Source organism: Hylobates moloch, unplaced genomic scaffold (assembly GCF_009828535.3).
Source record: "Hylobates moloch isolate HMO894 unplaced genomic scaffold, HMol_V3 SCAFFOLD_13, whole genome shotgun sequence".
NCBI classification, from domain to species: domain Eukaryota; kingdom Metazoa; phylum Chordata; class Mammalia; order Primates; family Hylobatidae; genus Hylobates; species Hylobates moloch.
In genome coordinates, this window is record NW_026652288.1 from 51000128 (window position 1) to 51022847 (window position 22720).

The 22720-nt window shown below is 48.7% G+C and overlaps 1 protein-coding gene across 4 annotated transcripts; it reads left to right on the forward strand.

Moving 5' to 3' along the window:
- The first annotated feature begins 73 nt into the window (after positions 1-73).
- CALCOCO1 (calcium binding and coiled-coil domain 1) lies at positions 74-16939 on the forward strand. Of its 4 annotated transcripts, XM_058426774.1 has the most exons (16): positions 162-219; positions 1289-1379; positions 2360-2538; positions 2878-2980; positions 3989-4179; positions 5586-5744; positions 6154-6302; positions 7939-8029; positions 11653-11808; positions 12023-12277; positions 12745-12870; positions 13353-13448; positions 13809-13917; positions 14150-14349; positions 14844-14950; positions 15926-16939. In XM_058426774.1, the coding sequence occupies exons 3-16, from the start codon at positions 2383-2385 to the stop codon at positions 16101-16103; spliced, it is 2076 nt and encodes a 691-aa protein (XP_058282757.1). In that variant the 5' UTR covers positions 162-219; positions 1289-1379; positions 2360-2382; the 3' UTR covers positions 16104-16939. The 4 variants fall into 4 exon arrangements, with proteins under 4 accessions (XP_032029424.1, XP_032029423.1, XP_058282758.1 ...); XM_032173533.2 differs by lacking the exon at positions 1289-1379 and having other exon boundaries at positions 74-219; positions 2363-2538; XM_032173532.2 differs by lacking the exon at positions 1289-1379 and having other exon boundaries at positions 78-219.
- The last annotated feature ends 5781 nt before the right edge of the window (positions 16940-22720 follow it).

The window sequence follows — 22720 nt, forward strand, 5'->3', positions numbered from 1 at the left end:
CGGTGAGGCCGCCGTCACGGACGCCCTCTTCCCCGCCCTCCTTGCGCGCAGCCTTCTGGGATGTATAGTCCTAGATCCGAGCGCGCGGCGGCAAAAGAGCGCAGAAGAACCACAAACCCAGAAGCCCTCGCGCCCACTCTTCTCCCACCCCCTCCAGAAGTCGGAGTGCTGTTTTTGTTGTTGGTGAAAGGTGAGGGGAACAGCTGATCCGACTGTTGGGTAAGAAACTTGGCCTAATTGGGGGCGATCTTATGGGAGGAGAGGGTCACCCCACTTTCCAGTTTAGGGAAGGATAACGTAAGGGAACTGTCGAAGGGGGATACAGGAGCGTTTGGGTTTTAACGCTTTCCGTACTGGAAAAGCCACCCCCGCTGTTTGGGGAGATCTTGGTTTCAAGGGGACTCTGATTGGGGGGGCGCCCCCTCGTCGTCCTCTCTTTCTTCTCAATACGTCTCTATAAAGCTGATCCCTTTAGGGGAGCTGAAATCCGCTTATTCTCTCCCAAGCAAGACGTGTCCCCTACACGTCTTCCCTCTCTCCCCTACGCAAATCCAAAGGCCTTTACGACGCTGAATCCCTGGGGAGGAAGGGGGACCTTCCAAGTTGTAGAAAGTCAGGGAACTCTAGAGCCCTACAGAGTAGGGGGTGGGACACCCGCTCTCCGCCCCCCATGTGAACATCTGAATCAGGCTACACACCTACATCTTAGGTGCCCAGAACTTTCTTTCGGACATGAAGAATGTTTACAGCTGTTACGGATTTTCTTTGTGGGGTGTGTTTTAGGGTTCTCCAGGTATATCTTTGGGGACAACTTACCCCCACCCTTAGAAAGCTGGAAGAATTGCATTTGGAGAAAACATGGACTAGTTTCAACCGGGAATTTTTCAGAGAGATGAACATAAAAAAAAAAAAAAACTTTTTGTTCTACCTATTTGAGGGGCAGAAGTTGCCCCTTTTTGTGTTGCTGGCTCACCTTTATCCACTGAGTTTCTGTTTTCTTTTAAAGCTCCTGTCCCCTGGACTTCAGCCTGGTGTGGGTTTGTGATGTTTGGGGGCGTGCATATGACTAGTGGCAATGGCTGGTTGGACATGTCAGCTGTGAGTGACACAGGAAGTAGATTAGTGGGCTGGAAAGGAGTGATGAATAAGAGGGCCATCTCACAGCCCTGGACTGAGGAGTTCTCTTGATCGTTATTATTGTTATCTGTCCTCACCCCACCCTCATATTTTCCAAATAACTCTCTCCAGCTAACTTGGAACACCCCTTCCTCTCAACCCCATCCTATAGTGTGTCTCCAGCTACCAATACAAACAGATGGAAGGATGGAGGCTGAGGGGAGCAGAGAGAAAATGAGGAGAGAAATACTAAAGTGAAACTAGTAGGTTTCTAGTCCTGCTGCAGGCACAGTCTGGAGAGAAGAATGTTAGGTTTTTTTTGAAATATCTCCCCTTTCCTCAACGTTAAATATACATTTCCACTTCTTGGGGCCCCTTACTTTCCACTTTCTAGTCTGTTCCCTGCCCCGGGGTGGGGCTTTCCTGGCTCCAGGCCCCCACATTCCATCTCCCCACCCCCACCACGTTCCTGCTAAGCGCCTCACTCCACCCTTGAAGTTGCCGCCTCCAGAATTCTTGACTTCCTGGAATAATAAGTCGAGGGACAGAACCTGTCTTTCCTTATATCCTCCCCTTCCCTTTGTCTCTTGGATGCCAGCAGAAGCTTTCTGCTTCCGTAGAATTCATGGGGGTAGGCAGCTCAGAGAGATGAAAAGAGCTGAGAGCTCAGGAGCCTAAGGATTTGGGCTGTCAGTTCCCCCCGACCCCCAGCCATATTCTAGCTCTGAAAGCTCAACCATTCCATTCAGAGATTAGTTGCTGCTTTCTGATATCATAACTCATTCCTAGATACAGCTGGGTCAACAAGCTTAGGAGTAGTTAAGGACACCTCTCTCAATAAGAGGGCCCCACACCTCAGTTGGATTTTGAATTCAAGAGCCAGGATGTGTGGGAGATGGGATGGAGAAATGGAGGCTGTCGACCAAGTCTCAGTATCCCAGGCTCTGTCCCCCTCAGTGTCCTTTTGGGAGCAAAATTAGAGAAGTCTGAACCCTCAGAAGGGTCTATGAGCCAGAGCGGGTACAGTGTGAGACAGGATGGGGACGGACTTGGAAGGCCAGACCTACATCCTAGAGACTAAGAGTGATACCTCAAAAATGTCCCGTAACCCTCAGGGACTAGAAACCAGGTATGCCTTATCTCCGGGTTTAGTGGCAGGGGCTGTGAGTGTGTGGTGCTGGAACTGTGGGGGGAAGGAGGTGAACTGGAGAGACTTTAGGATATCAACCCTTTCTTTCATAAGAAGACAGATATCTCAAGGCCAGAATGGAAGAATCACCACTAAGCCGGGCACCATCCCGTGGTGGAGTCAACTTTCTGAATGTAGCCCGGACCTACATCCCCAACACCAAGGTGGAATGTCACTACACCCTTCCCCCAGGCACCATGCCCAGTGCCAGTGACTGGATTGGCATCTTCAAGGTATCTCTGGAACCCCTTTTGGCTTAGGTTTATGGGCTGTGGTTTGGTTGGAATAAGGGGAATGACTGGGCTCTTGAATTCTCAACCTCATGTTGATAGAGAAGAAGAGAGAAAGATGTCACAGATGACAGAGGCCACCTGTATAACCAAAGCACATATTTTCTCCATCTTAGCCTTGTTCTTTACTGACACATTAGTGTCCCTCCACTTTCCCTTTCTCTTGTCATTGTTGCCACTGTAGCTCCATCCTGCCCCCCTTATTCAAGCCCTCAGCCCTTTCTTCCATCTGTAGAAGGTAGTTCCATGACCATACTTTTCTCCAACCTTGGGCTTTCACAGGTGGAGGCTGCCTGTGTTCGGGATTACCACACATTTGTGTGGTCTTCTGTGCCTGAAAGTACAACTGATGGTTCCCCCATTCACACCAGTGTCCAGTTCCAAGGTACAAGGGAAGATGGAAAATTGGGAGAGAGAAGCCAAGGCAGTAGAGGTTTGAAAGAAGGTAGTGGGCTCAGAAACATTAGAAGTTAGGCACAAAGGACAAGGAAAAATAAACGAAAATAAATATAATGAGAATATATCCAACAGGGCTCAGCAGATAGAGAATCATGGGATTATCGCAGAATCAGGGACATAGAAACAGAAGGAACTTCAGAGGGCATCTAGTCCCATGTCCTACTCAAAGAAGGAAAAATGGGGGGGCGGGGGGTAAGGAAAAGGGGGAGGTAGCATTATGTGGTGAGAAGAGGGAAAGACCTGGGTTCAAATCCCACCTCTAACACTTACAAGCTGTTTGGCCTTGGGCAAATTACATAACCTCCCTGTGTCTGTTATCTTAACAGTAAATGGGGATGCCTGGCTTATAGGGACATTACAAGGATTTAAAAATGAAAGCTGTAGGCCAGGTGTGGTGACTCTAGCACTTTGGGAGGCCAAGGTGGGTGGATCACTTGAGGTCAGGAATTCAGGACCAGCCTGGCCAACATGGCAAAACCCCGTCTCTACTAAAAATACAAAAAAATTAGCCAGGCGTGGTGGTGCATGCCTGTAGTCCCAGCTACTCACGAGGCCGAGGCAGGAGAATCTCTTGAACCCGGGAGGCGGAGGTGGCAACGAGCCAAGATCGCGCCACTGCACTCCAGCCTGGGCGACAGAGCAAGACTCTGTCTCAAGATAAAATAAAATAAAAAGTGTTACCACAGTGTCTGGTACATGGTAGGCACTCACTACATGGTAACTAGCATTATTATGATTATGATAGAGGGGGAGTGGGTTTGGGAAAGAAAGGAAGGAGAGGGGCAGGCAGAAAGGAGGGAGAAGAGTATCCTAGGAAAAGAAATGGCCTGTGGGAGGTGGAGAAGAGAAGAAACAGTATATGGAACACTGAGCAAGGGGCTAGAGCCAAGGACAGTGGATCATTGGGGTCCTGGGTCCATTCTTCTTCCCACAGCCAGCTACCTGCCCAAACCAGGAGCTCAGCTCTACCAGTTCCGATATGTGAACCGCCAGGGCCGGGTGTGTGGGCAGAGCCCCCCTTTCCAGTTCCGAGAGCCAAGGCCCATGGATGAACTGGTGACCCTGGAGGAGGCTGATGGGGGCTCTGACATCCTGCTGGTTGTCCCCAAGGCAACTGTGTTACAGGTGAGAAAAGAGCAACAGAGTTATTCCCAGGCAAGGGAGTGGGAGACAGCATTGCAAGAGGACCCTTCCTACCTTACCCTCCCCTCATCTGTGGCCTCAACTAAAGATCTCACTGAAAGTTAGACAAAGTCCTGCCTCCAGGAGAGTCTCAGTCTAACATAGACATACACGAACATGTAAGGCAGGAAAGGAGACCACCCACAGGCCAGTGTAACTCAGGATTTCATAAGAACTTTTGCAGCCTTCCTTCTCCAGACACTACATCCTGCCCTATGCCCTAGAGGAAGATCAAAGGGTGGAGAGAGGCTACTCCAGGGAACATTCAGAGAAAGGGGAGCACAAGACCTGCTTCCAGGACAAGTGGGGAGTGAGAGCAGATAGGCAAGGCCCCAGACCTGTACTATCCAATACCAAAGGCTCTTAACTATATATGGCTCTTGAGCACTTCAAATGCAATTAATCCAAACTGAGATGTACTATAAGGGTAAAATATATTCCAGATTTTGAAGACTTCGTATTTTTTAAAGAGAATGTAAAAGACTTCAATAATTTTTATTTTGACTACTTGTTGAAATGATACTGTTTGGGGTTTTGGTGTTTGTTTTTTGGGTTTTTTTTTTCTTTTCTTTTCTTTTTTTTTTTTTTTTGAGACAGCCTTGCTCTGTCACCCAGGAAGATGTTTATATCTCACGTAAGTGAAAGATGTGTGAGCTCCTACTCTCTGTTGCGTTTTCACAATCATGATTCTCATTTGAGCCTTACAACAATTCAGACTAAGGGATCATGTTACAGATGAGGACACAGAGACTTAGAGAAGTTAAGAAGCTTGTTCAAAATCACTAGCTAGCTGGGTGTAGTGGCATGTGTCTGTAGTCCCAGCTACTGGGGGAGACACTGAGGTGGAAGGATTGCTTGAGGCCAGGAGTTTGAGGTATGGTATGCTATGGTTGCATCTATGGCTAGCCACTGCACTCCAGCCTGGGCAACATAGTGAGACCCTATCTTTAAAAAAAATCACATAGCTAGTAAAAATTGCATTGAAGATTTGAACCCAAGTCTGTCCAACTCCAGAGCAGATAGGGTAAAATTAGGGGAGCCCTCCCTTGTGTCTGTGTTCATTAACTTGTGCCACACGAGGGATTCCTGCAATTGCTGGATGAGGAAAGGGCCAGGCCTAGGGTGGGGTGAGGTAAGAGAGATGGGCAATTCAGAGTGCCATGAGCTGGTGCGTCTGACTGGGTGGTGGACGGGATTCGGTAGCACACTGAGCATCCCCTTCCTCACCTCTTTATAACCCAAAGCTATGTAACTTCCCAACCCCAAAGTGCACCTGGAGAGTGGTGAGGATGGGACCTTAGAAGGGGTACTCCACCAGCACACTCCCCTTCTCCTTCTGCTGCCTGTAGAACCAGCTCGATGAGAGCCAGCAAGAACGGAATGACCTGATGCAGCTGAAGCTGCAGCTGGAGGGACAGGTGACAGAGCTGAGGAGCCGAGTGCAGGAGCTCGAGAGGGCTCTGGCAACTGCCAGGCAGGAGCACACGGAGCTGATGGAACAGTACAAGGTGGGAGCTGGGCCAGGTAGGGGACAGGGCCTGGCTGCTCACCCAGCGTCCAAAATCTGAACCCAGTGAAGAGGGTGAAGGAGAGATGTTAGTGGGCTTTCACAATGGTTCTGGCATCAAGGAAATAGGTTTAAGGTGTAATGGGTGGGATTAAACTTGATGTGACAAGAGACATGTTCCAAACTTGTAATGAGACTCAGTTCTTTGAACATAGGAGTGCTGGGGTAAGGTGGAGGTGGCCACGTTGATAGGTAAGGGAATGTTCCCTTACAGTTTCTTTTTCAAGGAAGGCAATGTGATAGCCAGGTGGGAGCAGTCATACCCTGGTGTGCTCTTCCTAAGGCTTTGTTCCACCACTTGAGAGATGAGTCCCAATCTCCCTTTTCTTCTGGGGGAAACTTAATTTCAGGGGATTTCCCGGTCCCATGGGGAGATCACAGAAGAGAGGGACATCCTGAGCCGGCAACAGGGAGACCATGTGGCACGCATCCTGGAGCTAGAGGATGACATCCAGACCATCAGTGAGAAAGTGCTGACGAAGGAAGTGGAGCTGGACAGGTGAGGGGAGTCCACTGACCCCATCACTTCCTCTCCCTTCCGTGACCCCCACACTCCAGCCCCCTCTCTCAGGCAAGCAGACCTGCTGTGTGCCTCACACGCTTTCTCTTTCCCTCTCACCCTCACTCAAGCTAGTTACTGGGGATACCCTTTTCTGCCGAGCTCTCTACCATCTTTCCAAATGCTCTTCTGTATTCCTGTGCTTCAGAAATAATCATAGTTACCACTTATTGTACAGCAAAAGCTGAGCAACAGCTAGGAGTGGAGGATTTGGAAGAAGAGAATGGATGGAAGTCAGTGCAAGATAAGAGAGGATGGATTTCAGATTTGGCCACAGGAAAGATAAGATTAGATTGTGTTCTTACTATTAAGAAACATTATAACTGGTGATCCAGGAATGTTATGGAATCTCTGCCCTGGAAAAAAAGATACAAATCATAGACTCTTAGCACTGGGATTGTAAGATATGTGTGAGGGTATGTCAGAGGTCACCCTCAGGAGGCAGCCTCTTTAACATTTGACAGCTGTCATTTTTGTATCTCTTGTATTGAGCCAAACTCTACTCTCCTATAACTTACCAGGGGGTCCCGAGACCTCTGGAGCCACATAGAATAAATTTCTTTCTTCTTCCAGAAAATTGTTTTCTCTACCAAGTAGTGTAAATATTGACTACCACCTCCCGTGTCCATCCTTCAAATTTTCACCAGTTTAAACACTCTAGTTCCTTATTTCATTAAATGACATAATTATGTTTCATTTAGTACTGGTAGGTGTGATATTTTAAAAAACTGTTTAAAAGAAAGAGGCATTCTATCCAACGCCCAAAGTAGTAAGTGAGTTCATCTGAGAGGCTTCTTCAGGATATGTTAGTCTCGCCCTAGGGAGATATTAGATGTCAACATTCTAAGTCATAGGTTAGAAAAGCAGTGGTCAGATTGAGCATCTGTAAAAGATTAGGGGCTATCTAGACCAGGGGTCAACAACTATGGCCCACAAGCCAAATCTAGCCTGCCACCTGTTGTATAACCCACAGGTAAGAATAGTTTTTACATCTTTTAATGGTTAAGAACAAATTAAAAGAAGAATATTTTGTGACATGTGAAAGTTGTATGAACTTCAAATCTGTGTTCAAGTTTTATTGAAACATCATGCTTATTCATTTACATATTGTCAATGGATGGTCCTGCACTACAATGGCAGAGTTGAGTAGATGCCACAGAGACCACATGGACTGCAAAGCATAAAATCTTTACTATCAGGCCCTTTACAGAAAGAGTCTGCCAACTTCTGGTCTGGATCAAAAGTTTATAATCAATAATGACTGCCCTTGTCTCAAAAAGACTAGATTCTAGTCTCTTGATTGAGTGAAAACAATGGGAGCCATCAGCAAAACATTCCTTAAAATATTACACAAAAAAATAAGAAAAACGATTTCTGTCTAAATTGTTCTCTAGAACCTGGAATCTTGGTTTCCTGGGGCTTAGAACTGGATCAGCTGGCTTGGGGATTTATGCATCCCAGAGTGAAATGGAGCTCTGGGCCTAGAGCAGCAGCAGCAGAGCACAAGACAGAGGCCTGAGTCCATTCCTTCTCTGGGTGGAGCAGATTGTCTGACATGTCATCCCACCAATCACAGGCTTAGAGACACAGTGAAGGCCCTGACTCGGGAACAAGAGAAGCTCCTTGGGCAACTGAAAGAAGTACAAGCAGACAAGGAACAAAGCGAGGTAAGGGGCTCAGAGTTGATTTGCTTTCCCCATTGTCCAGCCAGTGTTTGATTCCCTCTCGGGAGCCGGACACCAAAGGGAATAAAAATGTAAAGAAGACATTGTGTGCACTCTACTAGGGAACATAAGACATATACCCCAATCAGGATTAGTCAAGAGTGGAAAAGTGACATATAAGAGTGTCACAAGAGAAATCTTTTTTTTGTTGTTTTTCGGAGACAGAGTCTCACTTTGTCTCCTATGCTGAAGTGTGGTGGTATGATCTCAGCTCAGTGCAACCTCTGCCTCCCGGGTTCAAGCAACTCTCATGTCTCAGTTACCTGAGCAGCGGGGATTACAGGCACGTGCCACCATGCCCAGCTAACTTTTGTATTTTTAGTACAGATAGGGTTTCACCATGTTGGGCAGGCTGGTCTTCAACTCTTGACCTCAAGTGATCCACCCACCTCAGCTTCCCAAATTGCTGGGATTACAGGTGTGAGCCACTGCGCCTGGCCTCAAGAGAAATCTAATAAAGTATCGTGGAGCTCCAGGGAGGTGTATGAGTGCACATCTTGTTAGAGACATTAGAAAAGTCTTTTTAAAAGGGGTGTGGAGGCCAGGGACAGTGGCTCATGCCTGTAATCCCAGCACTTTGGGAGGCTGAGGCAGGCGGATGCCCTGAGGTCGGGAGTTCAAGACCAGCCTGGCCAACATGGTGAAACTCCCTCTCTACTAAAAGTACAAAAATTAGCTAGGTATGGTGTCAGGTGCCTGTAATCCCAGCTACTCTGGAGGCTGAGGCAGGAGAATCACTTGAACCCGGGAGGCAGAAATTGCAGTGAGCCTAGATCACACTACGGCTCTCCAGCCTGGGCAACAGAGTGAGACTCTGTCTCAAAAAAAAAAAAAAGGGAGGGCCATGGCTGGGCGTGGTAGCTCACACCTGTGATCATAACACTTTGGGAGGCCGAGGCAGGAGGATTGTTCAAGCCCAGGAGTTCAAAACCAGCCTGGGCAATGTAGTGAGACCCCATCTCTACAAAAAATTTTAAAAATTAGCCAGGCATGGTGGCATGCACCTGTAGTCCCAGCTACTCAGGAAACTGAGGTGGAAGGATTGCTGGAGCCCAGGAGGTCAAGGCTGCAGTGTGCTATGATTGCACCCCTGCACTCTAGCCTGGGTGACAGAGCAAGATTCTGTCTCAGAAAAAAAAGGGTGGGGTGTGAGGCATGTAGTTTCAAACCTTTTTAGCAGAACCCTTTCCTCTCCTCCCACCAATACAGTTTTTAATCTTTTGTGGAATCTCACTGAATAAACAAAAACAATGTTTTATTACTATAAATTTATTTTTATAAATTTGAATGTATGACCTTTACTTAAAAGGTAATGAAAGCAATTAGGTAATTTTGAGGCATACCAAACTTTGAAATGAGAGGCTATCGATGACTGTTCTGTCAGCCTCAGCAACTAATGTATTTCTGTATTTTATTTTGGTTGTACAATATCAAGAACACCTTGAGTCACACACAAGTGGGTGCAAATAACAATTTTTAAACTGTCCACCTTGCAACTCAGTTTACTCTTCAATTCAATAGAAAATACAATGGAAACTATTCTGAGCTTTGCACAAAAATGAATTAACCTGGAAACATATGTCAATTGGTGATCTCCAGTGTGTTAACTTGTGATTTTATGGGTTTTATTTGTTTTGTTTGTTTGTTTTGAGACGGAGTTTCATCTTGTTGCCCAGGCTGGAGTGCAGTGGCGCGATCTCAGCTCACTGCAACCTCTGCCTTCCGGGTTCAAGCGATTCTCCTGTCTCAGCCTCCTGAGTAGCTGGGATTACAGGCACCTGCCACCACGCCCAGCTAATTTTTTGTATTTTTAGTAGAGATGGGGTTTCACCATGTTGGCCAGGCTGGTCTCGAACTTCTGACCTCAGGTGATCCGCCCGCCTCAGCCTCCCAAATCATGCCAAGATTGCAGGCGTGAGCCACTGTACCTGGCCTTGTGTGTGTTTTTTTTTTTTTTTTAACATAATTGTTAATAATTTAGAAGACATTCAAATCAAATATCTGCAGAACTCCTAAATCCCTTCTTCAGTACCCTGGGTTTATGTGGAAGATCATTAAAAAACCCTTTGCTCAGCAGTAGAATAGGTAGAATTTGAGTAGACAGAGATGAGCGTGAGGCTATTCTAGGAATAGAGAAAGACATGAGCAAAGGCTTAAAGGCCAGAACACTCAGGGCAGTTGAATGTGCAGGTGAAGTGTTTGAGATAAGGCCTAGGTTAGACTGTGGAGGATCTTGAGCTTCATTTTTATTCCACAAGCAGTGAAAGGCTTTGATGATTTTTCAAGCAGGGGTGACATGTACTGTACTTATGGCCAGGTGTAGTGGCCCACGCCTGTAATCCCAACATTTTGGGAGGCAAAGGCAGGAGGATCCCTCGAGCTCAGGAGTTCAAGACAAGCCTGGGCAACATAGTGAGACCCTGTCTCGTCTCTACAAAAAAATACAAAAATTAGGCAGACCACACCTATATGGTGGCACACACCTATAATCCCAGCTACTGGGGAGGCTGAGTTGAGACAATTGCTTGAGCCCAGGAGTTGGAGGCTGCAGTGAGCTGTGACCATGCTACTTCACTCCAGTCTTGGTGACAGAGCCAGACCCTATCTCTAAAAAAGAAAATAACTGTATTTAAAGAATCAGAACTGGCTGGGCGCGGTGGCTCACGCTTGTAATCCCAGCACTTTGGGAGGCCGAGGCGGGTGGATCACGAGGTCAGGAGATCGAGACCATGGTGAAACCCCGTCTCTACTAAAAATACAAAAAATTAGCCGGGCCTGGTGGCGGGCGCCTGTAGTCCCAGCTACTCGGAGAGGCTGAGGCAGGAGAATGGCGTGAACCCGGGAGGCGGAGCTTGCAGTGAGCCGAGATTGCGCCACTGCACTCTAGCCTGGGACAGAGCGAGACTCCGTCTCAAAAAAAAAAAAAAAAAAGAATCAGAACTGTACCTAAAGAAGAATAATCTGATTCCCTTGTGGAGAATGAGCTAGTTATGAGTTTTTCAGTAGTCCAAGCAAGAAATGACCGGAGTCTGAGATAACGTGGTTGTGGTGGTAATAGAGAAGGGGAAATGACTGTGACCAGGATGGAGAAGCAATAGGTTTTTCTGTGGGCCGCTAGGGAGAAGACAGAGCCAAGCATGGCACCAAGGGCACCAGGTTACTCCATCCTGAGTAACGTGGGGCTAGTTGGTATCCTGGACGGAAATAAGAGTAGGAAAGACTGGGATGAGGTGGGAGGTAAACTGTTGAATTTAAGGGGCCTGTAGGGCATGAAGACTGAGTTTTGATTTAAGAGAAAGTATGGAGTAACAGAAATGGTACATGGAATGCCTACATGGAAGACCCGAGGCTGTGATGCTGGATACCTCAGTTTGGGAGCTGGAGACTGGATATGCAGGATTGAGTTATTTGAGCTGAGAACCCAAGAAAGGCTGGCAATAGCTGAAGGCTTGAGTGTGTGTTAAATCTGAGAAGTGGAACCTTGACCTCTCTCATCACAATGGTTCACCTCCCAAGCCACCCCAACACACATACCCCTTTCCTTACCTGCTTTCCACTTCCCTCAGGCTGAGCTCCAAGTGGCACAACAGGAGAACCATCGCTTAAATTTGGACCTGAAGGAGGCCAAGAGCTGGCAAGAGGAGCAGAGTGCTCAGGCCCAGCGACTGAAAGACAAGGTGGCCCAGATGAAGGACACCCTAGGCCAGGCCCAGCAGCGGGTGGTGAGTAAGGCCCCTTGGCAACAGGAAATGGGAAATTCCAAGGGCAAGTTGTAGAAAAGCCTGAGTGTCTAAAGAGAAGGGGAGAGACATGGCTAAAGACTAAACAACACAACCCCGAGTCCTAATGCAGTGGGGTGGAGGGAGCCTGGTTACCTCCCCGGCTGTCAAATGATTCACTGGGAACTCTGATCTCCATCTCCTCCTTTCTCCTGAGGCTGAGCTGGAGCCCTTGAAGGAGCAGCTTCGAGGGGCCCAGGAGCTTGCAGCCTCAAGCCAGCAGAAAGCCACCCTTCTTGGGGAGGAGTTGGCCAGCGCAGCAGCAGCCAGGGACCGCACCATAGCCGAACTACACCGCAGCCGCCTGGAAGTGGCTGAAGTTAACGGCAGGCTGGCTGAGCTCGGTTTGCACTTGAAGGAAGAAAAATGCCAATGGAGCAAGGAGCGGGCAGGGCTGCTGCAGAGTGTGGAGGTAGAGGGATGGGGGGCACCTGGCAATCTGATGGCCACTGCCCCCACCTCTGTGGGGACTCCTACATGTGGTCAGACCCTCTGGGAGGAGAGAAGAGGGGTTGAGAACCTTAGAAGACTCGGGTGGAGAGGGGCTTTGAGGGAGGTGCACTTTACTTTCTAGGCATGACCCATCCCTAACCGGGGTATCCCAATCCTGATCACCAGAGTACCTTCCTTGGAACAGAAACATTTTCTGTCCTAGACCCCAGGCCCTGCCATAATGCCCATTCCTAATCAAGCAGCACCTGCCGTCACGTCCTGTCCTTCATTCAGAGGGTATAGGAAATGAAGGCAAAAAGGGGAAAGTGCTCTAAAAATGATGCTTTAAATAAAGGAAAGGACACAGTAAGGGATGGTGCTGTTGACAGTGGTGTTCCTTTTTCTTCCCCCTCCACCCTCCCATTTTCCTTCTTGGCTATCTCCCAGGCAGAGAAGGACAAGATCCTGAAGCTGAGTGCAGAGATACTTCGATTGGAGAAGGCAGTTCAGGAGGAGAGGACCCAAAACCAAGTGTTCAAGACTGAGCTGGCCCGGGAAAAGGATTCTAGCCTGGTGAGGCACCCAGCCGCCAAGGGTCCTGTCCTATGGCCTCCTGAGGCATCCATACCCCTTCTCTCTGTCTTGGGTATGGGCTCAGAAGTGCTGGGTGTCCACTTACATGTTGGGTGGCATTTCACTTGCACACGCAAGCCCTCGCTGGTTTGAAATGTGCATTTTTTTCTGCTCTCAGGGCACGCATCTGGGCCCAGTAGAGGCGACTTAGGAGAATTATAGAGTGGCCCCCCCAGCCTAGAGGAAGTCATCCAGGTCCCCACTCGAGAGGCAGAGACTAAGACTTAGAAAACTGAGTCTCTGTGGCCCAAGACAAAGTACTCGTGGAGGAAGAGTGTTGGGAATTCCTGTGTGTGTGTCAGAGCAGGGAAGAAGCAGAGACATGGGGAGACCTGGTTCTAGATTGCTGGTCCTGGTGCTAGAGTCCAGGTTCTTGGAGGTACATTCTAGGCTCCAGATTCCATTGGGCCCTCTTCCCTCAGGTACAGTTGTCAGAAAGTAAGCGGGAGCTGACAGAGCTGCGGTCAGCCCTGCGTGTGCTCCAGAAGGAAAAGGAGCAGTTACAGGAGGAGAAGCAGGTGAGCACCCATAACCCAGGCCCCGTGGATGCCACAGGTGAGGACTTGAGGGCTAGAAACTTTGTAAACTCCTGTCATCTCTTGGCTTAGAAACTGTTCTCTCCAAGAGGGCCCATACCCTGGCTTCTCTTATTAGCCGACTTGGCAGGACAGGGGATGATCTCTGGGAGAAGAGAGGGATGTAAGTGGTGAAGCGGGGGTGCTGGGGGGAGTGTCTGCCTGAAGTTGCCCCAATCTTTGCTGAAGGCATCTAATCCTGAGGAGCTAAGAGTTCTTGGGTGCAGAGAATGGCTCTGTAGGCTAGCAAGGTTGGCACCTTCCCATTCTCTAGCACCTGCCTTTTTTCCTTCCCAATTCCAGGAATTGCTAGAGTACATGAGAAAGCTAGAGGCCCGCCTGGAGAAGGTGGCAGATGAGAAGTGGAATGAGGATGCCACCACAGAGGATGAGGAGGCCGCTGCGGGGCTGAGTCTGTATAGCCCCAACCTTGTAACACCTCTTCCCCACTCTACCTCCCGCTGTTGAGGAAGGCTCCACGTAACCTTGCTGGGAGCTGCCTTTGCCTTCAATGTGTTTTGCCTTTTCTTTCCCAGACCCTGGCCCCTGTTTAGTCTAATGATACCCCTCATCCAGAGGAGACAGCTGGTCCAACTTCTCACAACACATCCTTTTTTCTTCTCTGCCTGCTTCATTTCCTACAGGCTGCCCGGCAGCTCTGACAGACTCAGAGGACGAGTCCCCAGAAGACATGAGGCTCCCATCCTATGGCCTTTGTGAGCGTGGAGACCCAGGCTCCTCTCCTGCTGGGCCTCAAGAGGCTTCTCCCCTTGTTGTCATCAGTCAGCCGGCTCCCATTTCTCCTCACCTCTCTGGGCCAGCTGAGGACAGTAGCTCTGACTCGGTGAGCAGTGGAGGAGCCTGTGCAGAAGCAGTAAGGAGGGGTAGGGCCAAACCCAAGTGTCCCAGCCTGGAGTGCAGCACGATCTTGGCTCACTGCAGCCTCTGCCTCCTGGGCTGAAGCGATCCTTCCACCTCAGTCTCCCAAGAGTAGCTGGGACCACAGGTAGGCACCCCTGGCTAATTAGAGAAGGAATCTTAGCCATACAGGGCTCTCTTTTTCCCAGGGGAGAGGAGGCAGGCCCAGCCTCTCTTCAATGCCACACCAGTAGATATCATCCCAAAACCCAGACCAGCCCAGTAGCCTCACTGCTTCTCCCCCACACTCATTCTCTTATTATTCACCAGCACCTCAAAACACCTCTCCTGCCTCACTCTTCCTAAGCCCCTCAGGTCACTGTCCTAGCCTTGGCTGCTCTTCCCATACCTGTCCCAATGTGCTGCTCCCCCATCTTGGGACACCACCCCAAAGCCCAACCCTGTCTCTTCGGCATCCAGGAGGCTGAAGATGAGAAGTCAGTCCTGATGGCAGCTGTGCAGAGTGGGGGTGAGGAGGCCAACTTGCTGCTTCCTGAACTGGGCAGTGCCTTCTATGACATGGCCAGGTGAGTTCAACCAGCAAGGCCAGGAGGGAGGTGGGAGGAAGTCAGAGGGAAAGGGCATCCGTGTGGACAGTCACCAGGCCCTGCTCCCAACCCCTGCCCTTCTTGGCCTCAGCCAAGAAAAGGAGATACAGGTATGGTTAACAAGGAAAATGACTCACTGCTCCAAATCCCAGATGCCGTCAGGTAATCCCTACCCCTATCTTATCAATGCACTCAGAGGTCCTGCCTTTAACTGGCTTCTATGTTGTTCTAGCACCATCTTCTGCAGAGCCCAAATTGCCCTGCTTCCCCTCTCTCCTGCCTCTACCCCTTCCCCAACCACCAGGTAGATACCTAGGATCCTCTGGGGAGGAAGGGAGGTGACCACGGGCCCCAGGGATAGGAGCAGAGAGAAGACTGGGATCCAGCATCCATCTGGCTACAACTGAAATGCTTTCCCTCTTCCCTGACTTCCCTGGGTGACCCTTAGGGAAGGGAACCTACAGAGGTGGGGGTTTCAGCTATCAGATTGTCCCCTTCTACCTTCCCTTTTATTCCCAGGTTCAAGGGGGCAGGTACAGGGAAGAGAGATTTGATCATCTAGTCCCAGTTTTGCCTGGATGTGAGATGGGCTCAGGGCAGGGAGGGGATGCTGTCATCCTTCTTGGCTGGAGCAGGAAGATGAAGGATGATGTCAGACTCATTTTCAGCCTCATTAGGCAGCAGACAGAGATGGAGGGAGGAGAGCAGGAGGTTGGGGGATGGGCTCTGCACTGCAGAGACCAGCAGGGACTAAAGAAGAGAGGACATGGGGAACTGGAAAAATAAGCCTTCCAGGATTGTGGGGAGAAAGACGCTGTGGGAGAGGCCAGGATGCTGCATTAGGCACAGGGTAACCTGGGAACCCAGGCACATGGGTCCTGCTCTCCGAAGTCTGCAAGTCAAGAAGCGAACAGAGCACGCCGACCCTCTCCCTTTCCCCTCTGTCTCTCTTAGTGGCTTTACAGTGGGTCCCCTGTCAGAAACCAGCACTGGGGGCCCTGCCACCCCCACATGGAAGGAGTGTCCTATCTGTAAGGAGCGCTTTCCTGCTGAGAGTGACAAGGATGCCCTGGAGGACCACATGGATGGACACTTCTTTTTCAGCACTCAGGACCCCTTCACCTTTGAGTGATCTTACGCCCTCGTACATGCACAAATACACACTCATGCACACACACACACACGCGCGCGCGCATACACTTAGGTTTCATGCGCATTTTCTAGCACACTGGGCTCCATGATATTCTGTTCCCTAAGAACCGCTTCTGTGTGCCCTGTTTTCATCCCAAGATTTCTCACTTCATCCTCTCCTACCTGGCTCTTTTGTCCCAGGGAGGAGTCCTGTTCGGAAGCAGTGGCTGAATTTACCCCTTGAAAGTGGTTTTCGAGGAACCAGGATGGAGGAGGCCTTCCCCTGTGGGAATAGAATCGTCCACTCCTAGCCCTGGTTGCTTCTGATACACAGCCACTGCACACACACACACTCACACTCACACTCACACTCCCTTGTCTGATGCCCCAAAGCCAATTCCTGGGGCACCCTACCCTCTCTTATTTGAGGTTTCTGTTTGTTTACCTGAGTTTTCTCTGGGGCCTGCGTAGAGGCAGCAGCATGGACATCACGGCCTCTCAGGTCCCTTTTGGTTTTCAGCTTCATTGGTTCCTCTTTCTGTTCCCCCATTGCCTTCTGTGCCCCACCCTAGCCTTTTCCATAACCTTAGGTATTCAGTTTGGAGGGGTTTTTTGTATTTTTGAGGATTCCTGTATTCTGTATCCTGTCCTCGCATCTCCTCACATGGAAAGAAATAATGTATTTGTGCCTTCTGTGAGGGATGGGGGGAACAAGTGGTCCCAGGTATCCCCATTTCCAAGCCCCTGCTCCCTCTCCAGGTCCCCCCACAGCAATAAAAGCTTCTCCCTGATATCCATCCCTTTGTAGTTTGAACAAATATATTTATATGATATATATGACTGTTGTCACAAAATGTGTTCTTATCATGAGGTGTGACTGGAACACAGGGCCCAGACCTCCGGCTCTTAGACCCTGGTGGAGGGAGGAGGGAAAGAGGGGACGCATCCCTGCCTCATGGCAGGGGATGCTGGGCAGTTGCTGTCCTATCATGCCTCCTGGTGGGCTGGCCATGAGTGGGTTGTCTCAAGTGGGAGTCTGGCTTGGATAATGCAGCAGTTGGGGAGGGAGCAAACTCATGGGTCCCTGTCACTTCTGCTCAGGGTTTAGTCCCAGGGTGGGTGCGTGCCGTGGAAAAGTGGGACAAGTTTCCCACTGCCCGGACCTTCACCTTTCATAGCAGCCATCACTGTACCTTATGCCAAAGGACAGGCTTTATTCCTGTCAAGAGTGTACACCTTTGAGTATCTACTTAGTAAAAAATACCCTAAGCCTCATACCTCTAAAGGCGATTTTATATTCCTCCTGTTTCTGTTTCTGTTTCTTTCTCTGTTGCCATCCCCTCATACCTGTATGCACACTCTGACTCAATAGTCACAAAAACACATCATCCACTCTAACCAGCTTCACAGGCTAGACAGACACATAGACAGCATCGTAAAGCATTTGTTAAGGACCTGCACGCTCACCAAGGCTCTCAGCAATGCCCTGCACAAGCACATGCCTACAACCCCCTTGTCCTCCAACCCAATAGCTCCCTTCTCAGCTGCCCTCCACTCCCTTCAGGGCCCCTGTGTGGACCACCCCCACCATTCCCTGTCTCCATTCACCTGAAATGCTCCTGTCCACCCCCTTTCCAGCCCCACCTGGATGACATCTTACATCCTTCCTTCTTCCCTCACGTCTCCGTCTCCTAGCAACCCCATCTCGTTCCCTGAATCCCTTCCAAGGAAATTAGAGATAATGGATCTCTCCTCTCTCCATCTCAACCCCTCTTTATTGATCCTCCTTTAATGAAAGTTAATTATAACAATGATTTAATTAATAGAATCCCTCTCTTCCTTTATTGCTTCCCGTATTACGACTATTAATAAATACGAGCTGGGCTGACAGAGGCATCCATCACCCACCTGGGATTCCCCCCATCCCTCCTTTTACCTTCCCCCTCTCCCTCTACCTCTCTTGGCCTATAAACTTGCTGGGGTAGTGGGGGTTAATCAGAGAGGAATTATGAGCCAACATCCCCAGCAAGAGGTGCATTTAATGAAATCATGTGTGATTTATTTTCTGGAGGAGGTTGGGGCGAGAAGAATCTGGGACCCACACCTCCTGGCTTCCAGAGAGTGGCTGCCTTGTGCAAAAAAGGAGAAAAGTAGACAAACAGGAACCCAGGCCCCTGCTCCCATGCCACAGCCCCTGCCAAGCTGCACATACACCCACAGGAGCCACATGGCTGGCTGCACAAGGCCACTGATAACAGACACTGTCAGACTGAAAGCACTTAAGAGGACTGCGGTATAGGTTTGTTCTTTCCCACCTCCAAAACTTCACATGGGTCCTTCTCACCTACTTCCTTTCTCTCCAGCCCTGTTCTGCTTCACTGTCCCGAATCTGCTTCATACTCCCCTCCTCCATGAAGCCCCCCAACCCCCCACCAGGCTCCTCAACATGGATATCTAGAGTTTCTAGCTGCTCCTTTCTCTGCCCTTTGTGTGTCTTTCTGGTATGCAATTTGCAGTTTCAGACTGGGGGTGCCACAAAATGTGGGGCCATTTCTCTTCCTTACTCATGGTTTGCCTATCCCAGTATCCAAAGCATGGTCCCCGACACAGAGGGAGCTCAAGGAAGGGTAATTGACTGCATGGGCCAGGGGAAACCCAGGGGCAGCCAGGTTCCAATTCTAGTTCTCTTTCCTATTCACTGAGTGGTATTTGGCTACTCAGCCTTTCTACTTATTTCTCTTCTATAATGGATCATCCCTTTCCTCCCTGCTCCCCAGCATCCATGCAAAAGCTGATAGATCTGAATGGGCTCGAGACTCTGATGTGAAAGGAGATGTCAGCCAAGTAGCAGCAAATAGGAACTCATGTCAGTATTTGGTGGTGAAAGAACGAATCCAAACACACCACTCCCCCACTTATCGAACCTCAGTGGCCACCTGTTATCTACAGGAACGAGAAATGTAGATTGCTTAGTGTGCCAGTCAGGGTCTTTGCCATCTGGTCCCAACTTGCCCTTCCATTTCCCATCTACCCTAAGGAACCCTGTACTCCAGTATAACAGAACCATTCCACAAAAACATGCACTACTTTCCTCCTAGCTCAAAGGATACCACCTGCATGGAGCCTTACCTGACTGCCCTCAGTTATCCTTTGACGTACCACATAGAGCACTTTATAAAAAGATGCTACATGTGTTTACAACTTTTTATTCTCCCTAAACTATAAGCAACTTGAGGGCAGATGCTATGCTTATACATCACTGTGTTCCTAAAATCTAGTATAGAGACTGGAACATAGGACCAGTCCTCCAGAAATAATCTTTAAATTGTTTTAATGAAATGTTTTATACATACAAAATAATATATGTAATGAATAATAAAGTGAACATCATTGAGCTCACCAACTAGCTTCAAATAAATATTACCAATACCATTAAATGAAATGCCATGTGTTGCTTCAAATAACAAAATGTGATGTCATTTGGGATAGAGGTGTTTCTTTTCTTTTTTGAAAGAGAGTCTCGCTCTGTCGCCCAGCCTGGAGTGCAGTGGCGCGATCTCAGCTCACTGCAACCTCGCCTCCCAGGTTCGAGCGATTCTCCTGCCTCGGCCTCCTGAGTAGCTGGGATTACAGGCATGTGCCACCATCCCTGGCTAATTTTTGTATTTTTAGTAGGACAGAGTTTCACCATCTTGGTCAGGCTGGGGGATAGAGATGTTTCTATTAATTCAGGATACTTATAGGGTGCTCTGTATGGGTCAGGTGCCGGGGAATGGAGATAGAATAGTCAAAAACCCCACCCTCAGAGAGCTCTTAGTTGACATAAATCACCAGATACAAGGATACAAGATAAATGCTACTTTAGAGGTATGCACAGCATGCTATGGGACCACAGAGAGGCAGATACTTAATGAGGACTGGGGAAGGCAGAGCTTCCCACAGGTGATAATGTGGGGTAGACGTGAGCCAAGCATGTGCAGGCAGAAAGAACAAAACATGCGAAGACAACTTACGCAGAAGTCTATACATTCAGGTAGGGCTGCCAAGTGAGGATCTTACCCAGTGTGGGAAGTGAGGCTGGAAATGTGGACTACTGACATTTATTCATACATTCACTCAACAAGTATTAATTGAGTGTCCACTAGGTGTTTGGTGCTGTTCTAGATATTGGAGAAACTGCATGAACAAAATAGGAATTGGCTAGGTACAGTGGCTTACACCTGTAATCCCAACAACTTGGGGGGCCAAGGCAGGAGGGTTGTTTGAGCCCATGAGTTCAAGACCAGTCCGGGCAACATAGCAAGATCCTTTCTCTAAACAATTTTTTTTTTTTTTTGAGATGGAGTCTCACTCTGTCGCCCAGGCTGGAGCACAGTGGTGCAGTCTCAGCTCACTGCAACCTCCGTCTCCAGGTTCAAGCGATTCTCCTGCCTCAGCCTCCTTGAGTAGCTGGGATTACAGGCGCGAGCCACCATGCCTGGCTAATTTTTGTATTTTTAGTGCAGATGGGGTTTCACCATGTTGGTCAGGCTGCACTTGAACTCCTGACCTCATGATCCGCCCCCCTCACCCTCCCAAAGTGCTGGACTTACAGGCGTGAGCCACTGCACCCAGCCCCCAAAAAATTTTTTTAAATAAGCCTGTCATGGTGACATGTACCTGTAGTCCCAGCTACTCAGGAGGCTGAGGTGGGAGGATGGCTTGAGCCCAGGAGTTCAAGGGTGCAATGAGCTATGATAGCACCCTACAGCCTTGGGTGACAGAGAAAGACCCTGTCCCTAAAAAACCAAAAACAAAACAGGAATTTCTGCCCTCTTGGAGATTATACACTATTGCTGGATCATGAAAGTCCAGATAAACGAGTTAGGAATCTTATAATAATCCAGGTAAAAATGGTGAGCATCACACTTAATGTCAAAGGGAAAAGAAGCAGAATTATTTAGGAGACCGAATTAATGAAACTTGGTGAAAACTAGATATGGGAAGTGAGCAGAAGGAGTCAAGCTTATCCCGAGTTTCTGGTTTCAGTGACCAGATAACTGATGATGCCATTCACTAAATAAATACAGTTGGTCCTCTGTATCTGTGGGTTCTGCATCTGCGGATTCAACCAACCATAGATCAAAAATATCCGGGAAAAAAAAAAAAAACACAAAATAACAGTACAACAACTGGCCAGGCACAGTGGCTCACGCCTGTAATCCCAACATTTTGCAAGGCCAAGGCGGGCAGATCACCTGAGGTCAGGAATTCTAGACCAGTCTAGCCAACATGATGAAACCTTGTCTCTATTAAAAATACAAAAATTAGTTGGGTGTGGTGGTGCATGCCTGTAATCCCAGCTACTCGGGAGGCTGAGGCAGGAGAATCGCTTGAACCCAGGAGGCAGAGGTTGCAGTGAGCTGACAACGCGCCATTGCACTCTAGCCTGGGCAATGAGAGCAAAGCTCTCTCTCAAAAATAAAAAAATAAAAATAATAAAATAATACAGTATAACAACTGTTTACATAGCATTTACATTGTATTCAGTATTATAAGTAATCGAGATAATTTTAAGTATATGGGAGGATTGGTAGGTTATATGCAAATATACCATTTTATACAAGGAACTTGAACATCTGCAAATTTTGGTATCCTCAAGGATACTGAGTAGCAACTGGAATACAAATGGAGAAATATATTTGAGGGGGAAGATGACTGGTGCAGTTTTGGCTTGTGGAATTCTCAATGTCTTTGGGATCCTCCCAAGGAGAGAGAGGTCCAATGGGCAGTTGGGTAGACATTTAAGTCAAGAGATGAAAAGAGTGTAAAGTTGGAGATAGAGATTTAAGGTTCCTGAAAGCAAAGGTGATAAGAGTGAAGAAAAGTCTGGCCGGGAGCAGTGGCTCACGCCTGTAATCCTAGCACTTTGGGAGGCCGAGGCGGGTGGATCACGAGGTTAAGAGATCGAGACCATCCTGGCCAACATGTTGAAACCCTGTCTCTATTAAAAATACAAAAATTAGCTGGGTATGGTGGCGTGTGCCTGTAGTCCCAGGTACTCGGGAGGCTGAGGCAGGAGAATCGCTTGAACCCGGAAGGCAGAGGTTGCAGTGAGCCAAGATCGAGCCACTGCACTCCAGCCTGGCAATAGATCGAGACTCTGTCTAAAAAAAAAGGAAAAAAAAAATAATAAAGGTCTCCCTGCATATATAGAGAGAAGGTAACAGGGCCAAGGGCAGAACCCAGGAGAACAGCATGGAAAGGAGGTATGGAGAATGCAGAATTATGGAGAAGACAGAGGGATCAGTCGGAGAGGTAGGAAGAAACTCAGGGAAATGAGTCAAGGAAAGAAGCCAGTAGTGGCAGGTGCAGCAGGGAGGCCCGGGAAATAATTCCTGGAAAGCACTGGATTAGCAGCCATTGGTGGCTCAGCAAGAGGAGCTGGAGGGAAATGTTGGAGGTGGAAGTTACTGCACAACTGGACTTCACAGAACCTGCAGTACAGACACAGTTCTTCTGATCTGTGGGAATTAGGAGTTTGTCTTCAGATTCACATAAAAATGAGGGCTTCAGGCTGGTGCATTTCCTCATACTTGTAATCCCAGCACTTTGGGAGGCCGAGGTGGGAGGATCACT